Source organism: Plectropomus leopardus, chromosome 4 (genome assembly GCF_008729295.1).
Source record: "Plectropomus leopardus isolate mb chromosome 4, YSFRI_Pleo_2.0, whole genome shotgun sequence".
NCBI classification, from domain to species: domain Eukaryota; kingdom Metazoa; phylum Chordata; class Actinopteri; order Perciformes; family Serranidae; genus Plectropomus; species Plectropomus leopardus.
The window spans coordinates 26,606,300-26,632,149 of NC_056466.1; the positions used below are offsets into that span (position 1 = coordinate 26,606,300).

Below are 25,850 nucleotides of genomic sequence, written 5' to 3' on the forward strand. Positions count from 1 at the left end.
GAGGCTGCTGGAGGTTATACAACACTTTTATCATCAGACTTTTCCACCTTAAACATTGTTTTTCAGTCGGATACAGAACCATGAATCCTGATATAACGAAAGAGCGGCAAAACGCCTCTTTTGACGTCGACAAACTGACATACATTTTGGACGGAGGGCCTGAAAAGACCAAAAGACGGCGAGAAATTGGTGAGTTTGAGATGTCCCCTTTGCCCCATAACGTCAGGAGTTACCGCCGACACTTGAAACGCTATAAATTGATGAAAGTAATGACATTTGCGACGAAAAAGCGCTAACTCAACAATGCTGTCGTCGGCTGTTTGCTATGAAGTGGCCAGCAGCTTTCTTGCCTGTGGCCGCTAGCTAACCTCCATTGTCCTTAACCAAACTTTTACCTTGTTTATAAACTATTTCTCCATAAAACCATTTTAAGGGGGGGCTTTCTAAAGTTAACATACTACAGTGATTTGACATGTTTCAAAGGTTAATTCGGCGTCATAGTGTCCAGTTATTTAATGTTTACCAGCGGCTGTGTTTTAACTGATGTACTCAAGTCAGTTACTTTAGTAGAAGTAACAATACCACTGTGTAGAAATACTCTCTTACAGGTAAAAGCCCTATATTCAAACTTTACCCAAGCAATAGTATGGAAGTATAAGCGTGACAAGTACCAAAAATAAAAGTAGGCTTACTCATAATGCAGAGTGGCCCATTTCAGAATAATATGTTATATAATTGGAGAATAGTCTATAGATTAATTCACATAATACCTGATATTTAAGCTGGTTAAGACTGGTCTTATTTTAACTGCTTCATTTACCGCCGCGTAGCTTATTCTATAACTATAAGAACAGATCAAATCTTTTACGTTGACACTATTTTTTATTAATAGTATAATGTAAGAAATTGTAGTTTATGAATCTATAATAATTTGTAATTATAATCCGAATCGCAAAAAAGCTTGTAAATGCTGTCAAATTAATACAGTGGAGGAAAAAGTACAATATTTCCCTCTGAGATGTAGTGTAGTGGAAATAGAAATACTAAGTAAAGTACTGTAAAACTGTACTGTACAGTTACTTTCCACCACTGACAACATGCAGACTTTTTTTAATTCAATGTATCTGTAAATTTATTGAACCTAATGGTGCAGGGATTTGAACTGCAACCAACTAGGGTCTCAAATAATTATAATTATCAATGAATCAGAGTATTTTCTTGATTAAAATTTTTTTCTGTAAAATGTCAAAATTGGCCAAAATGATTTCTTCAAATGTCTTTTTCCTCAAACAACAGTCCAAAACCCAAACGTATTTAGTTCATAAATTAAGGAGACCAGGAAAACCCACAAATAATCACATTGTCGAAGTGAAAACCAGAGTGATTTTTATATTACGCATATCAATTAATAGATTGTCAAAAGAGTTTCTAATTAAGTTTTTAAGCTTATGTCCACATTGACTTATGGACTGAGTTCACCAGAACAATCAACTGAACTAGCGGCTGATGTACAGGTGATTTCAGGATGCTGGAGGCAGCAAGGATGCAGTGGTGGTGTCCTCCGAATTCTGAAAAAAGAAGGCTCCCTTTTCTTGACAAAGGCCTTGCATGCATATATGATGTGTTTGATCTCAAAATGTAGACTTTGCAGGATCCATTTTCCCATTGTGACGCAGCCATTGAAATAGTGCTGCCTTTATCATGCATGGATGTGCTGAATGTTTGCCAAAAGTGTTGTGCATAGATACCTAAAAAAAATGACACCATGTAGAACTTTATTGGGCTTTGATCCAGAAGCTAAGTTTTCAATACTTTGGTTTTCTTCATTTCATTGTATTTATTGCTGTCCAAAGTCAAGGTGCTCATAGATTGTGCGGCCAAAAGACTGTACTCGTTGTCAGCCCAGGAACATTGTTAAGAAGAAGGAAGCCATGATAACTGAACTATAGGCCACTGAGAATAGATCGTGATCGCCAAACTTTTATCTGTCTAAACTATCGTGTGGACTATTGTCTTGCTGAATACACATTTTCAAATCTTAATACACGCTCACAAATTTGGTGCACGTTTTCATACCGAGCTACATATTGACTCATTTTAACAGAATTTTGGAAAGGTGCAGTTAAACTTTTAAAATAAGTATCGCATTTACTACAGCAGCTGTGTAGACTAAAAGATATTCTCCTGGTTTCATTTTCACTGTGTAGAGTCCATGGTTCTCAGCGACCCGGACTTTAAGGAGGAGGACCCAAATTTTCTGTCCCGCAGTGAGCGCTATGACCAGGCTGTGAGAAAAAGTGCCCAAATGATCCTGAAGCTCAGGGAGTACGGCATAGCAGACCCAGAGGAGATCTACTGCTATAAAAGTATGTGGTAAACAAGTCCATGCATGAGTCGTCAACTGGCTTACACAGTATAGATCCAGATAGGTCTGTGTGATTTCAAGGCAGTCAAATCCACTGTCAGGAGAGATAGAAATATAGTATGTCCTTTAAAATTCTCAAAAAAAGATGCCACGGCTTAAAAAGAGGCTCTATTTGTATATGAGAACTATATATCATGATACCTCAATGTGAGAATTTTGGAACTCAGAGATATAAGTTATGCCCAAGTATCATCAAAATCCTGTTTACCAAGCAATATTAGGCATTTAACAATTATTTAAATCCAGTTATTTCTTTTTTTTATGTCTTTTCAGTTCGATGCGCAGTAGTATTGTACTGGTGAGGCACACAATTAGTGTTGAAAAAGAAATAATATGTTTACTGGTCATCACTTACGATTCTGAAACAGTTCTGTTTTCCACAAGCTTAATTTTAGCGACACAATATGTTCGTGTGATATATTTTTGTACCCACTGACTGCATGTTTTTGATAAAAGCAAACTATTATGACCTATGACCTAATTTACATGGTTGACATGTTACACAATACAGCGACTGTAATGCTACCACACCCTTATTGTTTTTTATGGCCGTAATTACATAACATACCTGGATTGTTCATTAACTGACATGCAGTATACAAACTAACATTACCAAGGTTTGTTTCAAATACCAAAGATATGTTGTGGACCGTTTTAACATGTATATGGCACCAGTTCCACAACCGTCCTGCGACTGCACCAAATGACTAAACAACAGGGTGCTTTAAAAACTTCCTGGTGAAAAAAAATTGTCTTTGGAGAAAATGTGTAAAATGTGTAATTTTTAACATTGCTGACAATCTTTTCTGTGTGTGGTCTCGAAGCAAACAAATGCAAGGGAATCAAAGTTCAACACAGGATCGAGCTAAAACTGTGTCAGAGGGTATGCAAGCTCCCAGCATTCACCGGCTGTACAATGTAATGCAGTGTAATAGATAACCAGGTTTTACTGTGTGTTGCAGGAGAGATTCTGTTCAAACTTTCAGTGTGCTGTGATCCTGCACTCTTTATCTTTCTGTTCGGTCTATCTGATGTTTACATGCAGTGGGTTTTTCACTGTAGTCATTCTAAGTGTGGCTGCTTCAGAGGGAAAAAAGTAAGAGTGCAGGATGGGTGGTTTATGGAAAACCTAAAATGGGTGAAAATAAAAGGAAAACCAACATATAGTGTCTTAAGACCCAGAAACAGCAAACCGACATCAAAGAACTAGTTCGTTGTTTCACCTCATGTCGCCCCATGCCTCCTGTGTCTCGGCCAAAAAGATGTGTTTGTACACACTGCAAAGACATCAGCCAATGGCCAGCTAGCATGTACGTTCTGCAGCTACGTCAAAGGAAATAACTCTTCATACCTATCTTATTTTATCTGAAAGTCTTAGTTACTCGTTTTATCACAATTTTATTGACCACTGAATAACATCCCAGTCGACAGAGTGAAATTGTCCAAAATAGAAAATTAGTAAGATAAACTTGAACCTTGGCCATAAAAATCAGACTGTCAGTGTTTACTTAATATAGAGAGTCAGCAAATACACCTGTTCCACACCAAGTAATATCAAGTATAATATTAATAATAATATTATTTATTTAAAAAGCGCTAAATGTAGTCTGCAGCTTTATCCACTTTTAAGTACCTCAACCAGAGCCTTTTCCTAGTTACTTATTTCAGGTCGACAGATTTTCGGCCTGGCCGATTACACGGACCGATAATTTGCATTTTGCCGATTATATGTATTGCCATCAGTCTCATTAAGCACTTATAATCTGCATCAGTATCGGCCCTGAAAACCAATATCGGTCGACCCCAAATACAGTTTTACTGATCGCTGAATAACATCCTGGTTGACAGAGTGACATTGTCCAAACAAGTAAATTGAGAGGTAAACTTGGACCCGGCCATAGAAATCAATGCTTGCATATCATAGTGAGTCAGCAAATACAGTAGCTTCACAACGTGTGAGTAACTTCAAGCCTAAACTTGAATCGTATCCTCTACCTTTCCTTCACCCAGTATGGTTAGAGGCAACCAGCATGAGGCCTTGGGTCTACACTATGTCATGTTCCTCCCGACCCTGTACAGCCAGTGTGACCCTGAGCAGTCCAGGAAGTGGTTACCTCTGGCAGAGTCCTTCCAGGCCGTGGGCACATATGCCCAAACTGAGATGGGTCACGGTCAGTCCTGGACTAAGCCCTTAACATACTCACTTGCTTGTTGTTGAAGGCCTTCAGAGACAACTTCGGCAGGCTGTCATTAAATAGAACAAATTGACATTTGAGCTTTTCAGTGTGTTGCCAACATGATAATGGGGGCAGTAAAAGAGTGCGTTACAGCAGGTAATGGACTATTTAGAACCAGGAGCAGTTCTGCTGACTTTTTGTACGTGTTTGACAGATCTAAATCATGTAGCAAATTGTAGTAGTAATGTAGTAATTGCATGTGTGTCCTAACAATTATGTTCATACTTTACATCTTGTTCTAACAAGAGATAGTGATAGGTGGCTAGTTAAGTTCATGCAGCTGTATTAACATTGCTTTACTAATGGTTGTCCCTTACACCTTCGGAGTTAATAGTATCCTAAAATAAAATACTAGTAAAAATTAGTTTTGTCTCACATTTTCCGAAACGTATTCCCATCTACCGGTAATTCTATTACTTACCGACTTACAACTCTCACACTCCATCTTTATGTCATAATGATGCACTAATGGTAAAGCTTGTGTGCATTTTGATTGATGTGTCTTGATTGCTTTGCATCTCTTTACAAATGATGCACTCAGTTTCAAATCATTCTAATCAATAGTCATAATTATTTGCTCTGTCTTTGGTTTGGCTGTTGACATATTAAGTGGGCAGAAAAGTTGTGATGTTAGGATTAGTAGGTTGTGTAGACTAGGAAGTGAAACTGGTCAGAACTATGTTTTGTCCTTTTCATGACATCAAAAGCAAGGGCTACATTACTTGCTGCGCAAATATGTGGTCTGGGATCCCATAATGAGGCTGAGTCCGAGCCTCTGAATGTCTCTTTGTAATCTGAGAGAATGTAGGCCAACCACCTATTGTTTGTTGCCCAGCTATAACAAAGTCAAGTGGATTTTATTATGAATTAGTATTAAATCTGTGCAAACCTACACTGAAATTTTAGAACCAATGGTCCCATCTTTAATGAACATTTTGTTCACCTGTGTTTTGGCAGGTAGGACCAACACCGGGTCATATTATTAACAAAGTTTACACTATTACCAGAAATCAGTTCTTCACCAGTCTAAATCAGCAGTTGCCAGTGGCTGAACAGTACAACTTTTCTGTGGAGGCTATTGTTTTTAAACAGCAAAAGAGAGTTAATTTCAGGAAAATTTCAATTTTATCTAGGTGTGAAACTTCTTGAAAGTTTACGAATAAATTACATGGCATTAGATCAGTGTATGAATTTGAATACCTACCAATTCAAAATCCAGCATTTTAGGTGTTATTAAAGGCAGTATTATAGGAGGCATTTTGCGATACTTGTATTGATATTGGAACAACTGTAATAGAAACGTCTCCAGTAATATTGTCAAAGATATCACTTTCTTGATACATATTTATTCTGACTGTTGAAACTTTTTCAATACTTTCCACAGAATCAATATGTTATTGCGTTGTTAGTTTTATCTGTTAATAATTAAAAAGAAATTGTAATGCTACCACAACCTTACTGTTCTTTATGGCCGTAATTAAATAACATACCTGGATTGTTCATTAACAGACATGCAGTATACAAACTAACATTACCAAGGTTTGTTTCAAATACCAAAGATATGTTGTGGACCATTTTAACATGTATATGGCACCAGTTCCACAACCGTCCTGCGACTGCACCAAATGACTAAACAACAGGGTGCTTTAAAAACTTCCTGGTGAAAAAAATTGTCTTTGGAGAAAATGTGTGATTTTAACATGGCTGACAATCTTTTCTGTGTGTGGTCTCTAAGCAAACAAATGCAAGGGAATCAAAGTTCAACACAGGATCGAGCTAAAACTGTGTCAGAGGGTATGCAAGCTCCCAGCATTCACCGGCTGTACAATGTAATGCAGTGTAATAGATAACCAGGTTTTACTGTGTGTTGCAGGAGAGATTCTGTTCAAACTTTCAGTGTGCTGTGATCCTGCACTCTTTATCTTTCTGTTCGGTCTATCTGATGTTTACATGCAGTGAGTTTTTCACTGTAGTCATTCTAAGTGTGGCTGCTTCAGAGGGAAAAAAGTAAGAGTGCAGGATGGGTGGTTTATGGAAAACCTAAAATGGGTGAAAAATAAAAGGAAAACCAACATATAGTGTCTTAAGACCCAGAAACAGCAAACCGACATCAAAGAACTAGTTCGTTGTTTCACCTCATGTCGCCCCATGCCTCCTGTGTCTCGGCCAAAAAGATGTGTTTGTACACACTGCAAAGACATCAGCCAATGGCCAGCTAGCATGTACGTTCTGCAGCTACGTCAAAGGAAATAACTCTTCATACCAGCAGGTGTGAGTAGTCTGTATTTGTTATTCATAAAGGAAAACTTGAAGACTGACAGGATGGATTCAAGACACTAGTAAGTACAAGTACAAGTATATGTTTGAAGAACCAATTATACTTTAAGTGCGCTAGCGTACAATTACACAAACTATTACAATAGTTTTCTTCTAGAGAGCTAAATGGCTAAAAAAATAATCTTGCCTAAAATATGAAGTTTTTTCAATCCAACACTCCTGTGAATGTAGTCGTTTAAAACAGCTGAAGAACAGCAAACAAGGACCCACTAGTGGCAACAGTGCAGGGAACACCTCAAAAACTAGGGCGACAGATGCTCATTAAAGGCCAGACATTGACGGATTGGTGTGTCAGGGCCCTTAGTATGAAGTCAGGCCACTATGAGCCTCCACAACAGCTTCAGTGCACATTACTAGATCTGTGTATCTCTACTGGGGGATGAACAACATTCCTACACAAGATGCTTTCTGAATTATATATAAAGCTTTTTATTTAATCTGGCAATGTCATTGAGATTGAGGTCTTTTGCAAGACAGACAGTACTGCAGCATTCTAGTTTTTCCTTTAATTTGTCCGCCGTCTGTACAAATGTAATGCAAGTAAGAAAAAACAAATGCTGCCGCTTTATCCAGTTGTAATGAGTGCCTCAACCAGAGACTTCTTATTTTTATCTGAAAGTCTTAGTACTCGTTTTATCACAATTTTATTGACCACTGAATAACATCCCAGTCGACAGAGTGAAATTGTCCAAAATAGAAAATTAGTAAGATAAACTTGAACCTTGGCCATAAAAATCAGACTGTCAGTGTTTACTTAATATAGAGAGTCAGCAAATACACCTGTTCCACAACAAGTAATATCTAGTATAATATATTAATAATAATATTTATTTAAAAAGCGCTAAATGTAGTCTGCGGCTTTATCCACTTTTAAGTACCTACCTCAACCAGAGACTTTTCCTAGTTACTTATTTCAGGTCGACAGATTTTCAGCCTGGCCGATTACACGGACCGATAATTTGCATTTTGCCGATTTATATGTATTGCCATCAGTCTCATTAAGCACTTATAATCTGCATCAGTATCGGCCCTGAAAACCAATATCGGTCGACCCCAAATACAGTTTTACTGATCGCTGAATAACATCCTGGTTGACAGAGTGACATTGTCCAAACAAGTAAATTGAGAGGTAAACTTGGACCCGGCCATAGAAATCAATGCTTGCATATCATAGTGAGTCAGCAAATACAGTAGCTTCACAACGTGTGAGTAACTTCAAGCCTAAACTTGAATCGTATCCTCTACCTTTCCTTCACCCAGTATGGTTAGAGGCAACCAGCATGAGGCCTTGGGTCTACACTATGTCATGTTCCTCCCGACCCTGTACAGCCAGTGTGACCCTGAGCAGTCCAGGAAGTGGTTACCTCTGGCAGAGTCCTTCCAGGCCGTGGGCACATATGCCCAAACTGAGATGGGTCACGGTCAGTCCTGGACTAAGCCCTTAACATACTCACTTGCTTGTTGTTGAAGGCCTTCAGAGACAACTTCGGCAGGCTGTCATTAAATAGAACAAATTGACATTTGAGCTTTTCAGTGTGTTGCCAACATGATAATGGGGGCAGTAAAAGAGTGCGTTACAGCAGGTAATGGACTATTTAGAACCAGGAGCAGTTCTGCTGACTTTTTGTACGTGTTTGACAGATCTAAATCATGTAGCAAATTGTAGTAGTAATGTAGTAATTGCATGTGTGTCCTAACAATTATGTTCATCATACTTTACATCTTGTTCTAACAAGAGATAGTGATAGGTGGCTAGTTAAGTTCATGCAGCTGTATTAACATTGCTTTACTAATGGTTGTCCCTTACACCTTCGGAGTTAATAGTATCCTAAAATAAAATACTAGTAAAAATTAGTTTTGTCTCACATTTTCCGAAACGTATTCCCATCTACCGGTAATTCTATTACTTACCGACTCACAACTCTCACACTCCATCTTTATGTCATAATGATGCACTAATGGTAAAGCTTGTGTGCATTTTGATTGATGTGTCTTGATTGCTTTGCATCTCTTTACAAATGATGCACTCAGTTTCAAATCATTCTAATCAATAGTCATAATTATCTGCTCTGTCTTTGGTTTGGCTGTTGACATATTAAGTGGGCAGAAAAGTTGTGATGTTAGGATTAGTAGGTTGTGTAGACTAGGAAGTGAAACTGGTCAGAACTATGTTTTGTCCTTTTCATGACATCAAAAGCAAGGGCTACATTACTTGCTGCGCAAATATGTGGTCTGGGATCCCATAATGAGGCTGAGTCCGAGCCTCTGAATGTCTCTTTGTAATCTGAGAGAATGTAGGCCAAACCACCTATTGTTTGTTGCCCAGCTATAACAAAGTCAAGTGGATTTTATTATGAATTAGTATTAAATCTGTGCAAACCTACACTGAAATTTTAGAACCAATGGTCCCATCTTTAATGAACATTTTGTTCACCTGTGTTTTGGCAGGTAGGACCAACACCGGGTCATATTATTAACAAAGTTTACACTATTACCAGAAATCAGTTCTTCACCAGTCTAAATCAGCAGTTGCCAGTGGCTGAACAGTACAACTTTTCTGTGGAGGCTATTGTTTTTAAACAGCAAAAGAGAGTTAATTTCAGGAAAATTTCAATTTTTATCTAGGTGTGAAACTTCTTGAAAGTTTACGAATAAATTACATGGCATTGGATCAGTGTATGAATTTGCATACTTACTAATTCAAAATCCAGCATTTTAGGTGCTATTAAAGGCAGTATTATGTGATATTATAATGTCAATATTTTCTAAGATATTGTATTAAAGTTAGAAATTCCAGTATCTTGACAACACTATTCCCCAGGCAGACAATACCTATATTTAACCCTTTTTGTACCCCGACCAAAAAAAAAAATTGATTGATTAATTTGATGCTATGTGTGATTGGTCCACCACTGCAGCAGCTACAACTCATGCAGTTTGTGGTGTGTTGAAGTTGGAGGCAGCAAATTTGATTGAGTTGGCAGTTCAGCATGGTTAGATGTTGCCGAAATGTTTGAATGTATCACTATACTACATGCCTTTGGCATGTTACGTAACTTAATACTTCAATTGACATGATGGGTATTAAGTAGAAAACAAAGTTACTGGTATTGGTACTGTTTCATAATTTTGATACCTCAGCCCTAGCTGCAAATAACTATCTTATGAATCTTTTCTTGCTTGATTAATGGATTAATTTTTCAGTCCATAAAACACAGAAAAGCAGTGACAAATGCCCATCACAATAAAAGGTGATGTCATTAAATGTCCCCAAATCATCAATCTACTATAAACTGAAGAAAAGCTGTAAATTTTAAGAAAAGAAAAACAACTCAGCAATTAAACAAATCAATCAGATTAGTGCCCTAAATATTTTTTTAAATTAAATCATAATAACTTTATTTATATAGAACCTTTAAAAACAGTTGTTTACAAAAGGCTTTGACAGACAAAGCAAAGGCACGAACTCGGGTAATAATAAAATCAACATCAACAAACATGCCAAACAGAGAAAGGTCTAGAACAGTCAAACAAAAAGCCCAGAACAATATGGGTATACAAAAGGTAAACAAGAATAAAGCAGATAAAAGGAGTAAAAGTAATAAAACAGGCAGATCACAAAAAAGGCAGTTAAATTTGCCTAAACTGCACTTACCTACACATTATTATCTGCCAATCCTTGCCTTAGTGTCCAAAGTAGGGATGTACAATATAGGATTTTTTGCCAATATCTGAAATGCTAATATGTTTTAAAGCCAGTAATCGCCGATATGGATGATGTGCCGATATCATTATGCATACAGTCCAAAATATACATGTCATCTCAGTAAATCTCTTTTCGAAGCTGTAGTTACTGGGCCTGAGAAACATGCACTTAAGAGAGGAGCAGGTCTAGTTTTCATGTATCTCTCTATGCAGTTCAATGAAAAGTTCAACCAGACATTTTTTGTGGCTTCAAACTGTATGTTGTCAGAGTAGTTGAACATCCAGGTAGTGATAGCAAGAAGTTTAGGTTTGGCAACTTGATGTAAAAAAATGCAAGAGGCAGCTTAATTAAGGGTTTGTGTGATGTTTATGCTTTGATTTGATCAGTTTATGATCAGAGACCATGAACATGGGCCAGCAGAGCCAAAACTGAGAACTGGCTGAAACTAAAGTGCTTTAATACTTTAATAACTGGGGTATTTTAACTCACGTGTCAGAGAAACTTGATCAATGCAGCTCCTAAAAGAGTGAAGCCAAATAATTGCCATATGATTAAACCAATATGCATGATATGCTCACAAGCTGTTTTTATTTGTCTTTGTCACTTCTTCCCTCAATGCTTACTGCTGCGCTGTCTCTATCTCTTTACTCGCTTCTTCTTCATTTGAACCACATTGATTCTTAACTATAATGGATTTTAAAAAAATGCTTTATCCAACATTATCTGCTCATTCATTTGAACTTGTATGGTTAAAATTTTCCATAAAATTGCTTCCATCAAAATATTCCTACGGACCCCCCTCCTTGCCCTTTCCACATTACTACTTCCTTTTCTTTCCCAATTTGCCCCTGTCCTGCGTGGCCTAGCTGTGTGCACCCAGACAGGCCAGAGCCCTTGGATCTCCATCTGGGGATGTTCCTGCCCACACTGCTCAACCAGGCCACCCCAGAGCAAATGGACCGTTTCTTCATGCCTGCCTGGAATCTAGAGATCATCGGCACCTACGCTCAGACTGAGATGGGCCATGGTAAAATAAACAGAGCGTCCCTAGCAGCAGGCTTGTTGAGGCCTGACCATAAATAGGGATTATTTAGTTGCTTTATCGTTGCTGTTGGACCCCAAATTGTGTAGAAATGATGTTTATATGTGTCTTACTTCATTGCAAAAACAAACTGGTGCTACATTTTAACATTGTGATACTTCTCAGGCTTTAATTCAAGCTAATGTTGATCTAATAAGCACTAATATTTATTGTTTCTAAACTTCCATTAATAATTATTCAAGAAAGTTTATTGTCAGTCTGCCTTGGTAGTGTTTTTTATATCCTTACAATTAAATGCAGTCAAGAAGGGAAAGATACATGAGAGGGCAGACACGCTGTAAACAATTCCCATGTTTAATTTATTTTCTAAGCTGTTTTAAATTGACAAGGATAAATTTGAAGCCTTTATTGTAGCAGAACTATGTGTGTGTGCAGAGGAAGGGTTGCAAAATCTGTAGGCCTGTACCCAACTCAGAATTATGCCGGTTAAATTGGATTTGGCTATTTAATATGAATATTTGACTGTTTATTTTGTTTTCCACACAGAGTTTTAAAGTTGAATGGGCTCAGCAGGATGTTCAGTATAACAGCATCATTCATGTGTAGTAAACAAGCTAACAGCTTTAATGATGGGTCGGAAATGTGCATCACTTTTCTGACACTAAATATCAAACAAAAGCCAAAAAACTGTATAACATTAAGTTGCTGTGAGCTGTAAATTCACGACTTCTAAGCAGAAGGTCTCTTCTCTCTCCTCCATGGCAATGCCTGCATGTCTGCAGCTCCCTGCTCCAAAGAGTAGCATGACAGTCAAGAGAACTCACTCCACAGCAAAATCTGGGGACCACAACATCCCCAGAAATACACAGCACAGAAAAAGAATGACTGCTGGACTTGTAGCAATCTCAGTTGACTGAGGGTCTTCGACTGATGATTTGAATCTCTGACTTTCAAGGGGCAGCCCTAGAAACCTGAAAAAAGCATTGTCACTTGAGGTTGAGTAACTAATTTCTTCTACTGATACATAATGGATACTGATCATTTAGCGATCAAGTCTAAAATTAAGGGTATATAACAAAAACCTGAACGTTTTTGTATATGTACTGTATATGCATATGCAGTCTGTGGATTGTAGACTATATAAGCACAGTGTGGGAGACTTGTCTGCATTTCCAACTTTTGGTGCCAAATACTTAAACTATCAACCATAAACATCTATGTAGATCTATGTACGTATTATCAGAATTGTCAACACGTTAACAAATCTCAATACACCTGCAAATCTGAATACAGATTGTGGCTATATTTTTGTTACATTGACAGATTTGATTATGCAGATGGACTGACAGTTACACAGCTCTCTACACACGTTCGCAAATAATTCTGCTACAATAATGGCCCAATCGAGTAACACAATCAAACATCCATTGTAGGTCAAATGTTTGATGTGCATAGCCCGCCTGACTGATAGTACCATAAGACCTACTTTACAAATATGAAGTTAACAAAAGTTTGTACCAAATTAAAATTTCCTTTGAGTTGCATGCCCAAACCTCTATAATAGTTTGTCACTTGTCATGCTCCATGACCACAAGCCTGCGCCAGATACCACTCTTAGACAAACCCTTTGTATGTACCTTTAACAAAATTGTGTCTTTACTAACAATTTTAGATAGCTTGTTGTAGGCTGAGATGTGCCTTCAGTTGCAGACTAGTATAGCAGAACATGTTCCAGTTTGAACAGGAACATCCTGTTTTGCTTGTGTTAGATGCAAATTCAGCGGCCACCAAGCAAACGGCATGAAACATGCAGCATGAATGATCTTAAAATGTGATTTTTGATATGTTTTTAGATCTGTCAAACAACTATAAAGTGCACTGTTTTCCTCCTGTATGTTGGCTTCATTCATTTTGTTTCTCATTGTAAAGAGCTCAGCTATCTGTTAATACATTTTTGAAGTTGTCAAGGGCTAAACATGTTTTCTATCCATTCACATTTTTCATGTTTTGAGTTATCTGTTGTCCTTGTGTGATTGACGCTAAAATATTAATATGTTCTGTATGATGAATTTATTCATCTTCAAGTTACATCAGTTCATTTTGTCTTTAGTTGGCTTTGACGTGTTGTCTCTCTCTAGGCACCCACCTCAGGGGGCTGGAGACCACAGCCACCTATGACCCATCCACACAGGAGTTTGTCTTGAACAGTCCCACAGTCAGCTCCATCAAATGGTGGCCTGGAGGACGTAAGTACATTCACACAGTCATCATGTCTCTGCAGAAGTGGACAGAGTCATTTTGCAGCCTGGATTTGGCATTGTATCAGAATCTCTGTGAGTTTAAATAATGTGTTATGTTTTCCTCACAATGTTATGCTGCTTCTTTTTGGTTTTTCTTTGAGGCTAAGAGAGCTTCATTGACATTCAGAAGAAACTAATTTGAACTCTCTCACTCTCTCCCTTTCTAGTTGGAAAGACCTCAAACCATGCGATTGTTCTAGCCCAGCTTTACACACAAGGAAACTGCCATGGTCTGCATGCTTTCATCGTACCCATTCGTGACATGAACACACACGTACCCCTGCCAGGTAACCACCATCTGTGACGTCCCTCTGGATGTGGTGTTTGTGGTTAAGTCAGTCCTCGTACACCTTTGCGTCTCTGCCTTCCTTTTTTCAGTCTGTGTCTTTTTTTCTTGTCTCTCTCAGGTATTGTGGTTGGAGACATCGGCCCCAAGTTTGGCTTCAGTGAAGTTGACAACGGCTTCCTGAAGCTAGAGAATGTACGAATCCCACGGGAGAACATGCTGATGAAATACGCCAAGGTGAGGTTACAATATTTGAACTGAGTTTCCCTAAGTTCAGATCTTTTCAAATTGATGAAATAATTTTTGTTGTCCAAGATTTGATCTTCTTTTGTGAAAGGATGGCTGTCAGTGTAATTGCTTCGATGCCTACACCAGAGGCAATCACCAGATTGGTGGTTCTCATCACTGCTTGTCTATCGTCACTAGAGAGTGTAAAACATGCTATTCTTTGCAGATACTTTAAAAGTTAAGCAAAGACCTGCATGACAGTTAGGTTACCAAATAGGGAAGGATTGTTGCATTTGCAGTTCTGTTATGTGTCACATAAACAAAAGTTATTGCAATTACAGATGTGCAAATATTGTTGTTTAATGCAGAATAATCAGCTTGGGTATATGTGGCTTTAGTCATCAGCATTTACATTTTCTTTTAATTCAGTCATGAAACTCATATTATGCAAAAGTTGTTTTTTTCCCAATCAGTAAATCTTATATATATAGGACATAATGTCAGTGTCAGAATACCGTATATTCAGTGTAGTAATATTGTATTTTAGGCTTAGGCTGTATCTAGTCTTTCATACCTTCCCCAACTGGAAAGTTCACTACATTCTTAAAGCTCTCTTAGCTTTTTCAGTCTGATTATATAAACAATATAAATTCACAAAATGTCAGGAAATGTAATGTTCTTGTATCCATTTCCTTATTAAGAAGAAAAACTGCACTGTTCATGTTCTGAATTCAAGTTTCTCTCTTTTACCAAACTAGGAATAATGTTAGCTTGATTGCCTTGTATATCCAATGTATATCGCACTTTACTCAAACTCTACAGAAACAAAATAAAACTTGTTTAGTCTTGTTACTCATTTTTTAAGTTAGTTTACTGTTTCAACAATCACCAGCTCTGGTTAGGTTAAAGTAAACTCTGATTTTACTGAGTTAGATGTGAAAACATACAGATTTCGTCCATTACTAGCTGCCTGTTTACAGTACTGTAACGTTATCCACAGCACTTGCAGTAGCCATGTTTGTCCGCTTAGCTGCCTGTTCCATGAGTAGGGACCTTTGGTGGTACATGATGTGCACTGCATACAATATATCCTCTATCTGGCCTGTCATTGTGAGTTTAAAAGAAAGCGGAGCGTCTCTATATATGACAGTATTGAAAATCATATACTGTAGGAATTTCTTAATACCCTGTTATACTGAAATACTGTAAAACCCCTCAGGCCTAGTGTATAAATACTCAGTAACCAATTGATTAGGTAAAGTTAGCTAAAAGCAATGTATTTCAATTCAACATTCCTGCAGTAAACCCTGCCGTCATAAAGGTTCAAATGTTAAGGTTTTGGTTGAAAGTGTTTCAGAGAGGTGTTCGTTCAACATTGTGGTCATTTTAAAGGATGTCATCTGTGATGCTGTCAAACTGCAGTAAAGTATACAGAGAGATGTATAAACTGTGGCTAAAACAATAGAACTTGACTCTAATGAAGACACAGTAATGTTGAAATTAAGTCTGTTTGCACAATTAACGGCTGCAGATCAATCAGTGTGCTCCAGTTCCCTTTTTCTCGCTGTAAGTTTGCTGTCTTTAAACTGAGAAGCACCTGATTCATCTGCATACTGCTGAAAGATGCATGGAGAACCTGTTTCAGATAGAAATACCTGTCAGTACATACAACTTTACAATACCACAAACATTCTGTTGAATGACCATGAAGATGAATTAACATCTCAAACAGTCTAAAAAAATACTTTACATTACAACCTCCATTAATGCAGCATTTATTCCAGGACTGTTGTAGAAGACTGCATTACTTTATCTAGGTGTGTCTAATAAAATGTTGTTATAATAAATTGAATTTATATATTGCATTTAAAATGCAACTTTCACTCCTCTAGTTAAAAGACTCTGTCTCTCCACCAGGTGGAGCCAGATGGGACCTATGTGAAGCCACCAAGTGCCAAGCTGACCTACGGCACCATGGTGTTCATCCGCTCCATGATTGTTGGCGAGTCAGCCCGGGCCCTCTCTAAGTCCTGCACCATCGCCATCCGCTACAGCGCTGTTCGACACCAGTCTGAAATCCGGCCGGGGTCAGTCATTACAAATGCACGCATAAAGGCTTTTCTGCAAACAGATGCACACACAATGCATAACTCAGAAAAGCTGTGAGAAAAAACAAACACATGCTTAATGCTGCATGTGCAAAACTCTCAAATAACAAATTATAAATATATAATTGCATTTAACTGAATGGTAGACTGGTACCTAACTTTCATGATTAAGAATGTAAAAAACAAGTTCAATTTACTTTAGTTTGTATTGTAAGAATGTGACTTAAACAGTTTATGGTTTATACAGTAAACAGAACAGGGCCGATATGTCAAAATAGAATAATGATATTTGTATCTCAGTTATCTTTGATCCATAACAGAGCATTCAACACATGAAATTGGTTTCAGGGGTTCAGAAATGGGGACATTATTCCAGCAGGAAAGGGAAGTAGCACTGGTTTTTTTTATGATTCTATGTCCCGCCACATCCTCATGTATCAAAGGAAAGTAAAACCTCTATATGACACTAAAACTCAAGCCTGTATGTTTCTGTAACACAGAGAGCCCGAGCCTCAGATCCTCGATTACCAGACACAGCAGTACAAGCTGTTCCCTCTGCTGGCTACAGCCTATGCCTACACTTTTGTTGGACAGTACATGAAGCAGACCTACCATCGCATCAGTGGGGACATCAACCAGGGGGACTTCAGTGAAATGCCTGAGGTACTGACAGGAAATACACATGTAGGATGTGATCAAGGCTTAATGATGACTGAGTGACTGAGGATGGTGCAGACTGACTGACGGGGTTGTAGATCAGCCTCAGTCTTTGCAGCTATTTTGAGGAGATATGTGCTGGTTAAAGCTGTGAAATCATTGGAATGCCTGATTTGTAAGTCAGCGCGAAAGCCGACACAACTTGCAATTTTTTCAAATCAAGTATTATGATTAACATGCTATATTCTGACTATAAAAGCTGTGATCCCTCTGTCTGTTTGGTTGATTGACAGGTTTTCTGATTACACTCTTTTTTAAATTTGTTATAACAGCACTTGATTGAACAATATTGTAAACAATTTATTCACTTTAATTATAACTGCTTTATCCCGCTTGATTGTACAGTTTAACCTTTATTATAACAGTATTTAATTTTAACAGTCCTTTATTTAAGTTTATTATACAGCACTTTATTTACTTTTATTAAAACAATCCTTTATTTGGCTTTATCATAAAAACATTTTTAAACTTAATTCTTACAGTATTTTATGTAACCTTATTATAACAGTAGTTTATTTAACTTTATTATATAACATTAGCTTGATTATAACAGTAACATATTTAGTAGTTTAGTGGAGTGGAACATTTTGAGATATATATGGTGTATTTTGATATAGCCTTAAAAATTATGATATTGTTTGCAGGTCATGTTGCCCAGCCCTATCACCATACTATGTCTTCAGGGCAATGGATCATCCATCTCATCGAATTCACTGTGTAGTTGCTGAGGAGGGTCATTAATAATTCTTTCAGCTTTACTTCTAGGAAGTTCTTTGTATTTGCTACTTAGGTGCCTATGTGTTTATTTGATTTTTTTTTTAAATATAATTATCATCCACTGTTTAGGCTTTCATAAAGCCATTGTCAACTTCTCTGCCCTCTTATCTACAGCTCCATGCCCTGTCTGCTGGTCTGAAGGCCTTCACCACGTGGGCAGCCAACGCTGGCATTGAGGTATGCCGCATGTCATGCGGCGGCCACGGCTACTCCCGCAGCAGTGCCTTGCCGGACATTTACGTCGAGTTCACCCCAACATGCACCTACGAGGGAGAGAACACAGTCATGATGCTGCAGACTGCGAGGTAACTTGTCACGCAGAAACACAATATGACCCTTTCACTAGGACCAGGTTCACAGCCTGCCACGTTTTCCACCCAATTCAAACACCCGCTACAAATGTGCTAATACAGCAGGAGAGATGTTCTTACTTTAATTTTACTTTACTTTTTAAGTTGTTACACGTAAACTCACAACATCTGCTTCTTTCCTAAAATGCAGTTTTTAGTACAGAAACTCAAAGAACAGTGCTCACACACACGCGTTTAGCTTTTTCACCCATCATTTTATCACGTGCTTTAACAGAATGAAAATGAGGCCGAGACAAATACAGGCACATACAGACATAAACATTCGCCCACTCAGCAGCGCTATCATACCACTGATGCACGGGGACACACCAGCACTCCACCCACAACAAAAACAAACACGGGTGATATTTTATATGCCGAAATGATAGCTATTGTGGTTTCATATCACCAGTACTACAAAGGTCAGCTGTGCAGTTTCAAAAACTTGTATGGTATTTTGTCCCTTTGAAGGTATATTGTTTCCATGGCAAGGAACGAACAATTACTGAAAGTACACACACAGTGGATAAAGGTGTTGTGAACGAGAATGAATGTAGAAGGTGACATATGAAACCACACATTGTTTGTTGTGTTAGTAAAAAGATAATCATACTGCATTTGTATATGACTGACTTAGCGCACTAGCTTGTTCTGTCACCCATGTTTTGTTGTGAAACCCTCACCTGCATGCCTCCTCAACTTCTGTCTATGCAGATATTTGGTGAAGAGCTACCGGCAGGCTAAGGCAGGACAGCAGCTGAGCGGCATTGTCTCATATCTGAATGAAGCAACGCATCGGAGGGTCCAGCCTCAGCCTGTCGCTGCCAGACCAACCGTGGTCGACATAAACGACCTGGCGAGCCTGGTGGAAGTCTACAAGCAGCGAGCTGCCATGTAAGAGACAAGAGCAGGAGAGAAAGTGACCTAGTTGCTTGAAATATTGCTTTTATTCTCATTTCTGGCTTAAGTATTTAACGCCTTGTACCATTTCACATGCTTTACATTTTCGTTGGACACATTTTTTGTTATGTATGTTGTGAAACAGTTTTTATTTATTTTTTAAGTAGCTATATTTATTGTCCTTCATCAATGTACTGCTGCATTGACCCCTCCACTCTTTGCTCAAAGTTGCATGTGTATGATGTTAAGATGTAGAAATTGGTCTTTCTGTGTTATTATTATGTTTATTAAGTGCTTGAAAAGAAGAAGGATAGTAACACTGTCTGCTATTTCATAACACAGTTAGATTTTTATCCCAGGTATTGGTGCCGGCTAGTGCTTCAGATGTCAACATTAATCATCATGATCAGTTTTCATGTTCCTGAGGCGATGTGCTGCCTTGATCACATACGTGCATACTGTCAGCCTTAGTCACATCTAAATTCATCAGGCAGTCAGTGTCAGCTGTGTGGTGAGCACAAACAGCAGCTAAGCCAGTCTGATGGAGGGTGACAAAATATAGCCTGCCAGTTCAGACATTAGAGGGCTTAGGGAGTAATCATTTCCTCTGTGTTTCTTTCTGAAGGTTTCCTGCAACATATTCAGTCTTCTAAAAATATATACATCTATATATCTTTATCTATATATAGATTCGATTTATAATAGTTTATTTGTGAAAAGGCAGTCTTATTCCATAAGAAAAGTTCTAGATTTACAGGGAAATTCTATAGGCACAACTTTTTTTAAAGTAACAAGTAAGCCTGTGTTTTATGTAAAACCCACAGTCGAACACAAATATGTGTTGCCTTGTTGTTAAAGCAGGGGAGGTAGAAAGTGTCTTTCAAATTTATTTAAATTAGAAGGTAAATTTATTAGTTTGCATTTGTCCTTAATCCTGCTACATGTTTTGAGTTGATTAAAATCAGCAGCTACTATGGAGATTCCACCCGGTTGGTCCGGCATGTTGCTGTTTACCTCACTGTTAATGACATCATAGGTTAATGCAGATGATGTGTGTGTATGTGTGTGTGTGTGTGTGTGTGTGTGTGTGTGTGTGTGTGTTTTTTTGTTTTTGTTTTTTTTTTAGTCTAGTTGAGCTGGCAGCAAAGAGCATCCAGCATGAGTTACAACGCAGGAAGAGCCAGGAGGACGCCTGGAACAACAGTGCTATTGACCTGGTCAGAGCTTCAGATGTAAGTTCAGTTCTTTGTGTGTGTGTGTGTGTGTGAGATCACGATGCTGTGACACAATTTAAAGGGACAGTTCAATTCTTCTTGTTCTATCCCTTTTTTCTTGTTTGTTGTCTTAAATGTCTTTCATTTATTTACCTGTCCCCCTGTTTTGTTTTTTTTTGTCTTCAGGCCCACTGTCACTATGTTGTAGTGAAGCTCTTCACGGACAAGCTGGGGGAGATCGGTGACACAGCGATACACTCAGTGCTGTCGACCCTGGCTCTGCTGTATGCCCTGCATGGCATCACAAACAACTCTGGAGACTTCCTCCAGGTCAGAAAAACCATCTTATCAACGGTCACTGGTTCGTGTTATTGCAAGTGTTAGAGCCATATTTTGCAAAGCTGCTGCAGTTATTTACATAATCTATGTGTTGTGCAGTTGGTCGGTTTTATTGTCCGCTTCCATATGAACACCACCATCAATAGTCTCTTTGTCTCAGAGGTAGCAAAATGGGGTCTTTGTGTGTATGATTTGTATGCCTGGCTGGCTGTTGGCCTTCTTCCTGATCAAATGAGGCAGATTCATTTTTGTTTTATCAGCTGAACTTTAAATTGAAAATATAACACAAGACTTGTTTTGTTTAACAGGAACAACCCACTATCTCTACTATCTGATTCCTCGCCATTCAGGCAGCAAGTCCAGCAGCACGTTTTCATCCACATCTCTGTCTGTTTTATTTCAGGCTGGACTGCTGAATGTGCCCCAGGTGCATCAGATCTCTGTTCGTATCAAGGAGCTGCTGTCTCAGTTGAGGCCCAACGCTGTGGCGCTGGTAGATGCTTTTGACTTCCACGACAGGAGGCTGAAATCGGTCCTGGGACGATATGACGGGAACGTCTATGAGCACATGTTCGAGTGGGCTCGCCGGTCACCCCTGAACGCTACAGAGGTCAGTCGGGGTCACGCTAAATGCTAGCAGCGAGAAAATAATGCAGACCTTATCTGAATTGATGAGGTAATAATCTTGTTTGTTCAAAAAAATAAGGCCAGTATACTTTTCCTCAAGTAAATGCATAACGTGTCCGTAACGGTATGCAACTCTTAATCTTCCACCTCTACTCTTATTGGCATCTGTTCTCGACAGGCGTCTTCCAGATAAGACTCGCCCTTTTAATGTTTGGCAGCCAGTCAAAGATAATAACTGACATAATAGACAACAAGTGACTAGTGTTGATTTTTTCAGCTGTTTTTTTTTAATTATTATTTTTTATTTAGTCATAGTCTTGTGTCAAATTTTCTTGTTCTTTCTTATTTTTTATAATTAGTCCATTTCACCTTTTTGTTTTGTTTTGTTTGGGTTTTAGTTAACTAAATTTAGAAGTCTGGGCATGTTAGTCAGTGAAAATTGTTGATTTGTTGTTGTTTTAGTCTTTTAGTCATCAGATAACTGAAAATTCCAGTCAATCTAGCCAAGCCAAAACCAATTATTTTGTTATTTTAATAGAACTTGAATAACATAACACTTTATGTTATCATTATTTAATAAAGATCACAGATTCTGATAAAGCGATTCATGTTTCAGCGTCATTGTCACGAAAATGGGTCCAGATATCACTTTGTTTCTTTAAACCCCTGTTGTTAGCCTTATCAACTTTAACTTAAAGAAGTCACTCTTCCTCGTTTTGTTGGTGCTCATTGTTCGCTGCAGATTTGGTACACACCGCTCAAGAAACTGCTTCTTAAAAAAACTAAAAACAAAACCAAGTCTATAATATTTTGTTGCCTCTTTTTTATTCTTTATTCAACAAAAATAAGGGAATTTTAGTACTGTTTTTATTTTTTAAACTGCATTTTAGTCATGTCTTTTTTGTCAATAATATTGCATGTTGATTAGTCACAGTTTGTGTTTACGCTGTCTCATCAGTGTCTCATTTCAGTTGTGGAAACAAATGTTGTTGACAAACATATTTGGTCATAGTTTCTGTTTATAAAATTCATACTGCATGAGACCATAACAGCAGTGACTATAAATGCACATTTTTAATTTCTCAATTTGTGTGTTATTTCTGTTGGTGAGAGAAGCAGTTTAAATTAGTGGGGGCAATAGTGCTTATCATTTCATTGACTGGAATAAAGACACCGTTACTATTTTGGTATAGAACAAAAACATTATTTAAATTTACATTTCATTGGATGTATATAGTGACATGAAAACTGGCTAACAGTGAAAATCACTTTCATTTCTGTAGAACTTATGCTTAAAGTTCTTTATGACTGATTTTTACTGCATCAAGACAGCCTGCACATGATCAAACTGATCAGTTACTCAGGTTACAGACAGGAACACAAAGTGACTTTAAAATCTTTCTTTCTAAGATTGCAACTGTGCACTTTATGGGTGACCACAATCATTCTGCATCAGAGGAAGAAGACTCTCTGTGTGTGTGTGTGTGTGCGAAATTACATAAGTATGTCTTATTCCCTGATCTTGCTCGTTGTCTTAGCTAAATAAATGCTCTATTCCTTATTGCTTCTACAGGTCCATGAATCCTTCCACAAGTACCTGAAGCCCCTTCGGTCCAAACTGTGAGCTGACCCTCTCACACCATGATTCCTGGCTGTGACCCCTCAACTCTGCGTACATAGGAACAACCTTAACCACGTTTACCATCATATCAACCCCATGATGGCTATCACTGGTGGTATTTACCAATCTGAAGGAATGTAACCTTTCTTACTTAACTCTCTTTAAAGGCCATAGTATACAGCAACACTTTGGGGTAATATAGACATGACTTGGATGATGGGGGGTGATGTGGGAAATAAAAGTGGGCTGTAAACAGGTGTTGAAAAACCCAAAACAATCTGAAGACGATGTAATTATTGAGGAGGATCTAAGCAAAACCAGGAATAAAAATTCTGTCTATAAAGCGCTAATAAAAGTCATTATTTTACGACAAAAATACATTTAAGAATGCTGTAAACAATCAAGAATTTACATTTATAGAACATTGTGTTTTCTGTTGAAAAATTTAATGGTGAAGATCAGTAGTATTAATTTTCCCCCATCTTTTCTTCACTTTCTGCTGCATGCCTGATGGCTCCTCTGTGTGAGCCAGCCAAGATGAAAATGCCATCTCTCTCCTTTTTTTTCTAACAAGAACACAATGTTATTATGAACATTACATAATGTTAGTTGTTTAGGAACAAACCAAAAGCGAAATCTGTTTTGGTTGTTTCCCCTGACAACGAGGACCAACATGTTATAATCATTATTTAAGAGGAATTAATTTATCCATGACCGTTGTCAGTCGCTGTAGGCACCAAGGAAGAATAGCACCAGTCTTTGGCAGCCTCCTTACCCTTCCATAGCTGTGAATAATGGATTAACATGATTGAATTAAATAACAGTTACAATTTTGACTGCGCTGGATAAACAGCCTAGCAGATTAGAGCAGAGATCCAACAGAAACATCAAGTGAAGATATAAAAATATTCCCCTGTAAAATACTGTGGCAGCACCATTTTGAAACAGTAGATAAAGCCCCTGGATATACATCAAAATCATCTGTGCCACAGAGCAGTGAGAAAATTAAAGGTCAACTATGTCTGCATTTTTCAAATGGAAATGTCCACTCAGTTGTTGGCAAGAAGCAGTGATGCAGGCTCGCGCACTGATAATAATAATGATAATAATAATAATGCTAATAATAATAATAACTAAAAGGCCTTATTTAGATTTTTTGAAGTGTGGTTGTGTGAGGTCTTTATCGATAGCCAGTGTACTACCTACATTAAATGGCCCCCAGTGTGGAGAAGGGGATGGGGAACTGAAGCCGTTATTACACTCTCTTCAAAGCCTCCGGACTCCATTGACAACAGTCATTTTTCCTCACAGAACACTGGAGTTGCTTGTCTACTGCTTTCTCGATCACTTTATGTTAATTTGTGACTTTAGAATTTGAATGGTCGGATTTGAAAGTAACGCCACTGGGAAGCTAAAAATTAATATAAAAACCATAAATAATAATATTAATAATAATGGCCCCGCCCTTCAAATATGATGTCTTAAAAGTCAAAGTTCTACATTGTGTCAAATGAATGATAAACAAAGACTTAGTAGAGACTAAATAAACCACTCTGGGCTGATTTATTCTAAATTTTTAAGCCTCTGAGTTATGGCGTTTCTGTGAAGCTGTGAGTTTGATCAGGTTGTTAGAATTAATGATGATAATGTCCTGAGGGTCAACATGCTCCTGAATGTGTTTATGGGATAGAAAGCTTTCTGCAGATAATGGTTGTGTGTCAAATGTGAATAAAGCACCTGTGAGGGCAGGTTGTATGGATTTCTGACAATGATTTAGGTCTGAATGAGGCCACATATGCACTGTATATGTGCATTAGTATTCTCCCTCCCTGCTGTGTGGGGTTGATATATTGTTAAGAAGGGTAAAGACCCCAGCCAACATCTACATGGATTCTTTTTGTAGTTTTTAATCAAGTACATTTATAACTACAAACTTTAAATAAATCCATTTTTTAATTATGCTGTAACGTTCACGTTCTACTGACTGAATTATTCCGATTCATTTATGATGAAATATGTGCAAACTGGATCTTTTTTAAAAAAATTTATTTGTCCATCCCTATCTGTTATTTAACAAAAACTGTTGTAAAAAAAACAATAACAGACTTAGCAAAGAAGGACTCAAATAAAATGAGATTTTATTGTGACCGCAAAGATACAGCGATTAAAGTGGGAGCTTTAATCCAATGCCTCTGTTGGATAATGTGCCTGAGGAAATAGGTTTTTTTTTCTTAATGTAATTAATTGACAATATTCTCACAAGCTGATTGTGTGTCATTTCAGTACTTGTATGACTTTTAATCCGTTATCAATATGTAATGACTCAGCTTTGTTAAGCATATTTGTGTGATGATGTTTCCTTGAATAATGATGTTAAACAACACTATTTTAATGGTTGGTAAATAATTTGAGTTGTAAATTATATTAATAAAAAAAGTAAATAATCAATGTGCATTGTGTTTCTGTCATGAACATTTTCGTAACCAGCTTGAACTGTTTCATGTCCGCTTTGGAAAACACAGCTCAAGGCCCACCTTTAATTACATGCATTACCACTTTTATGAGAAATGAACTTAGCATACTCATGTAAGTCAAAAACTTTTCCTTTAAAACCCCTTGAATGAAGTTAATCACCT

General features: G+C 37.8%; 1 protein-coding gene across 1 annotated transcript; it reads left to right on the forward strand.

Moving 5' to 3' along the window:
* On the forward strand, positions 1–25,662 carry acox1 (acyl-CoA oxidase 1, palmitoyl). The gene is made up of 14 exons (XM_042484763.1): positions 1–189; positions 2,208–2,370; positions 11,572–11,732; positions 13,886–13,993; positions 14,215–14,334; positions 14,455–14,570; positions 16,479–16,648; positions 17,170–17,332; positions 18,278–18,468; positions 19,228–19,407; positions 20,540–20,645; positions 20,814–20,957; positions 21,370–21,576; positions 23,167–25,662. The coding sequence occupies exons 1-14, from the start codon at positions 81–83 to the stop codon at positions 23,215–23,217; spliced, it is 1,989 nt and encodes a 662-aa protein (XP_042340697.1). The 5' UTR covers positions 1–80; the 3' UTR covers positions 23,218–25,662.
* The last annotated feature ends 188 nt before the right edge of the window (positions 25,663–25,850 follow it).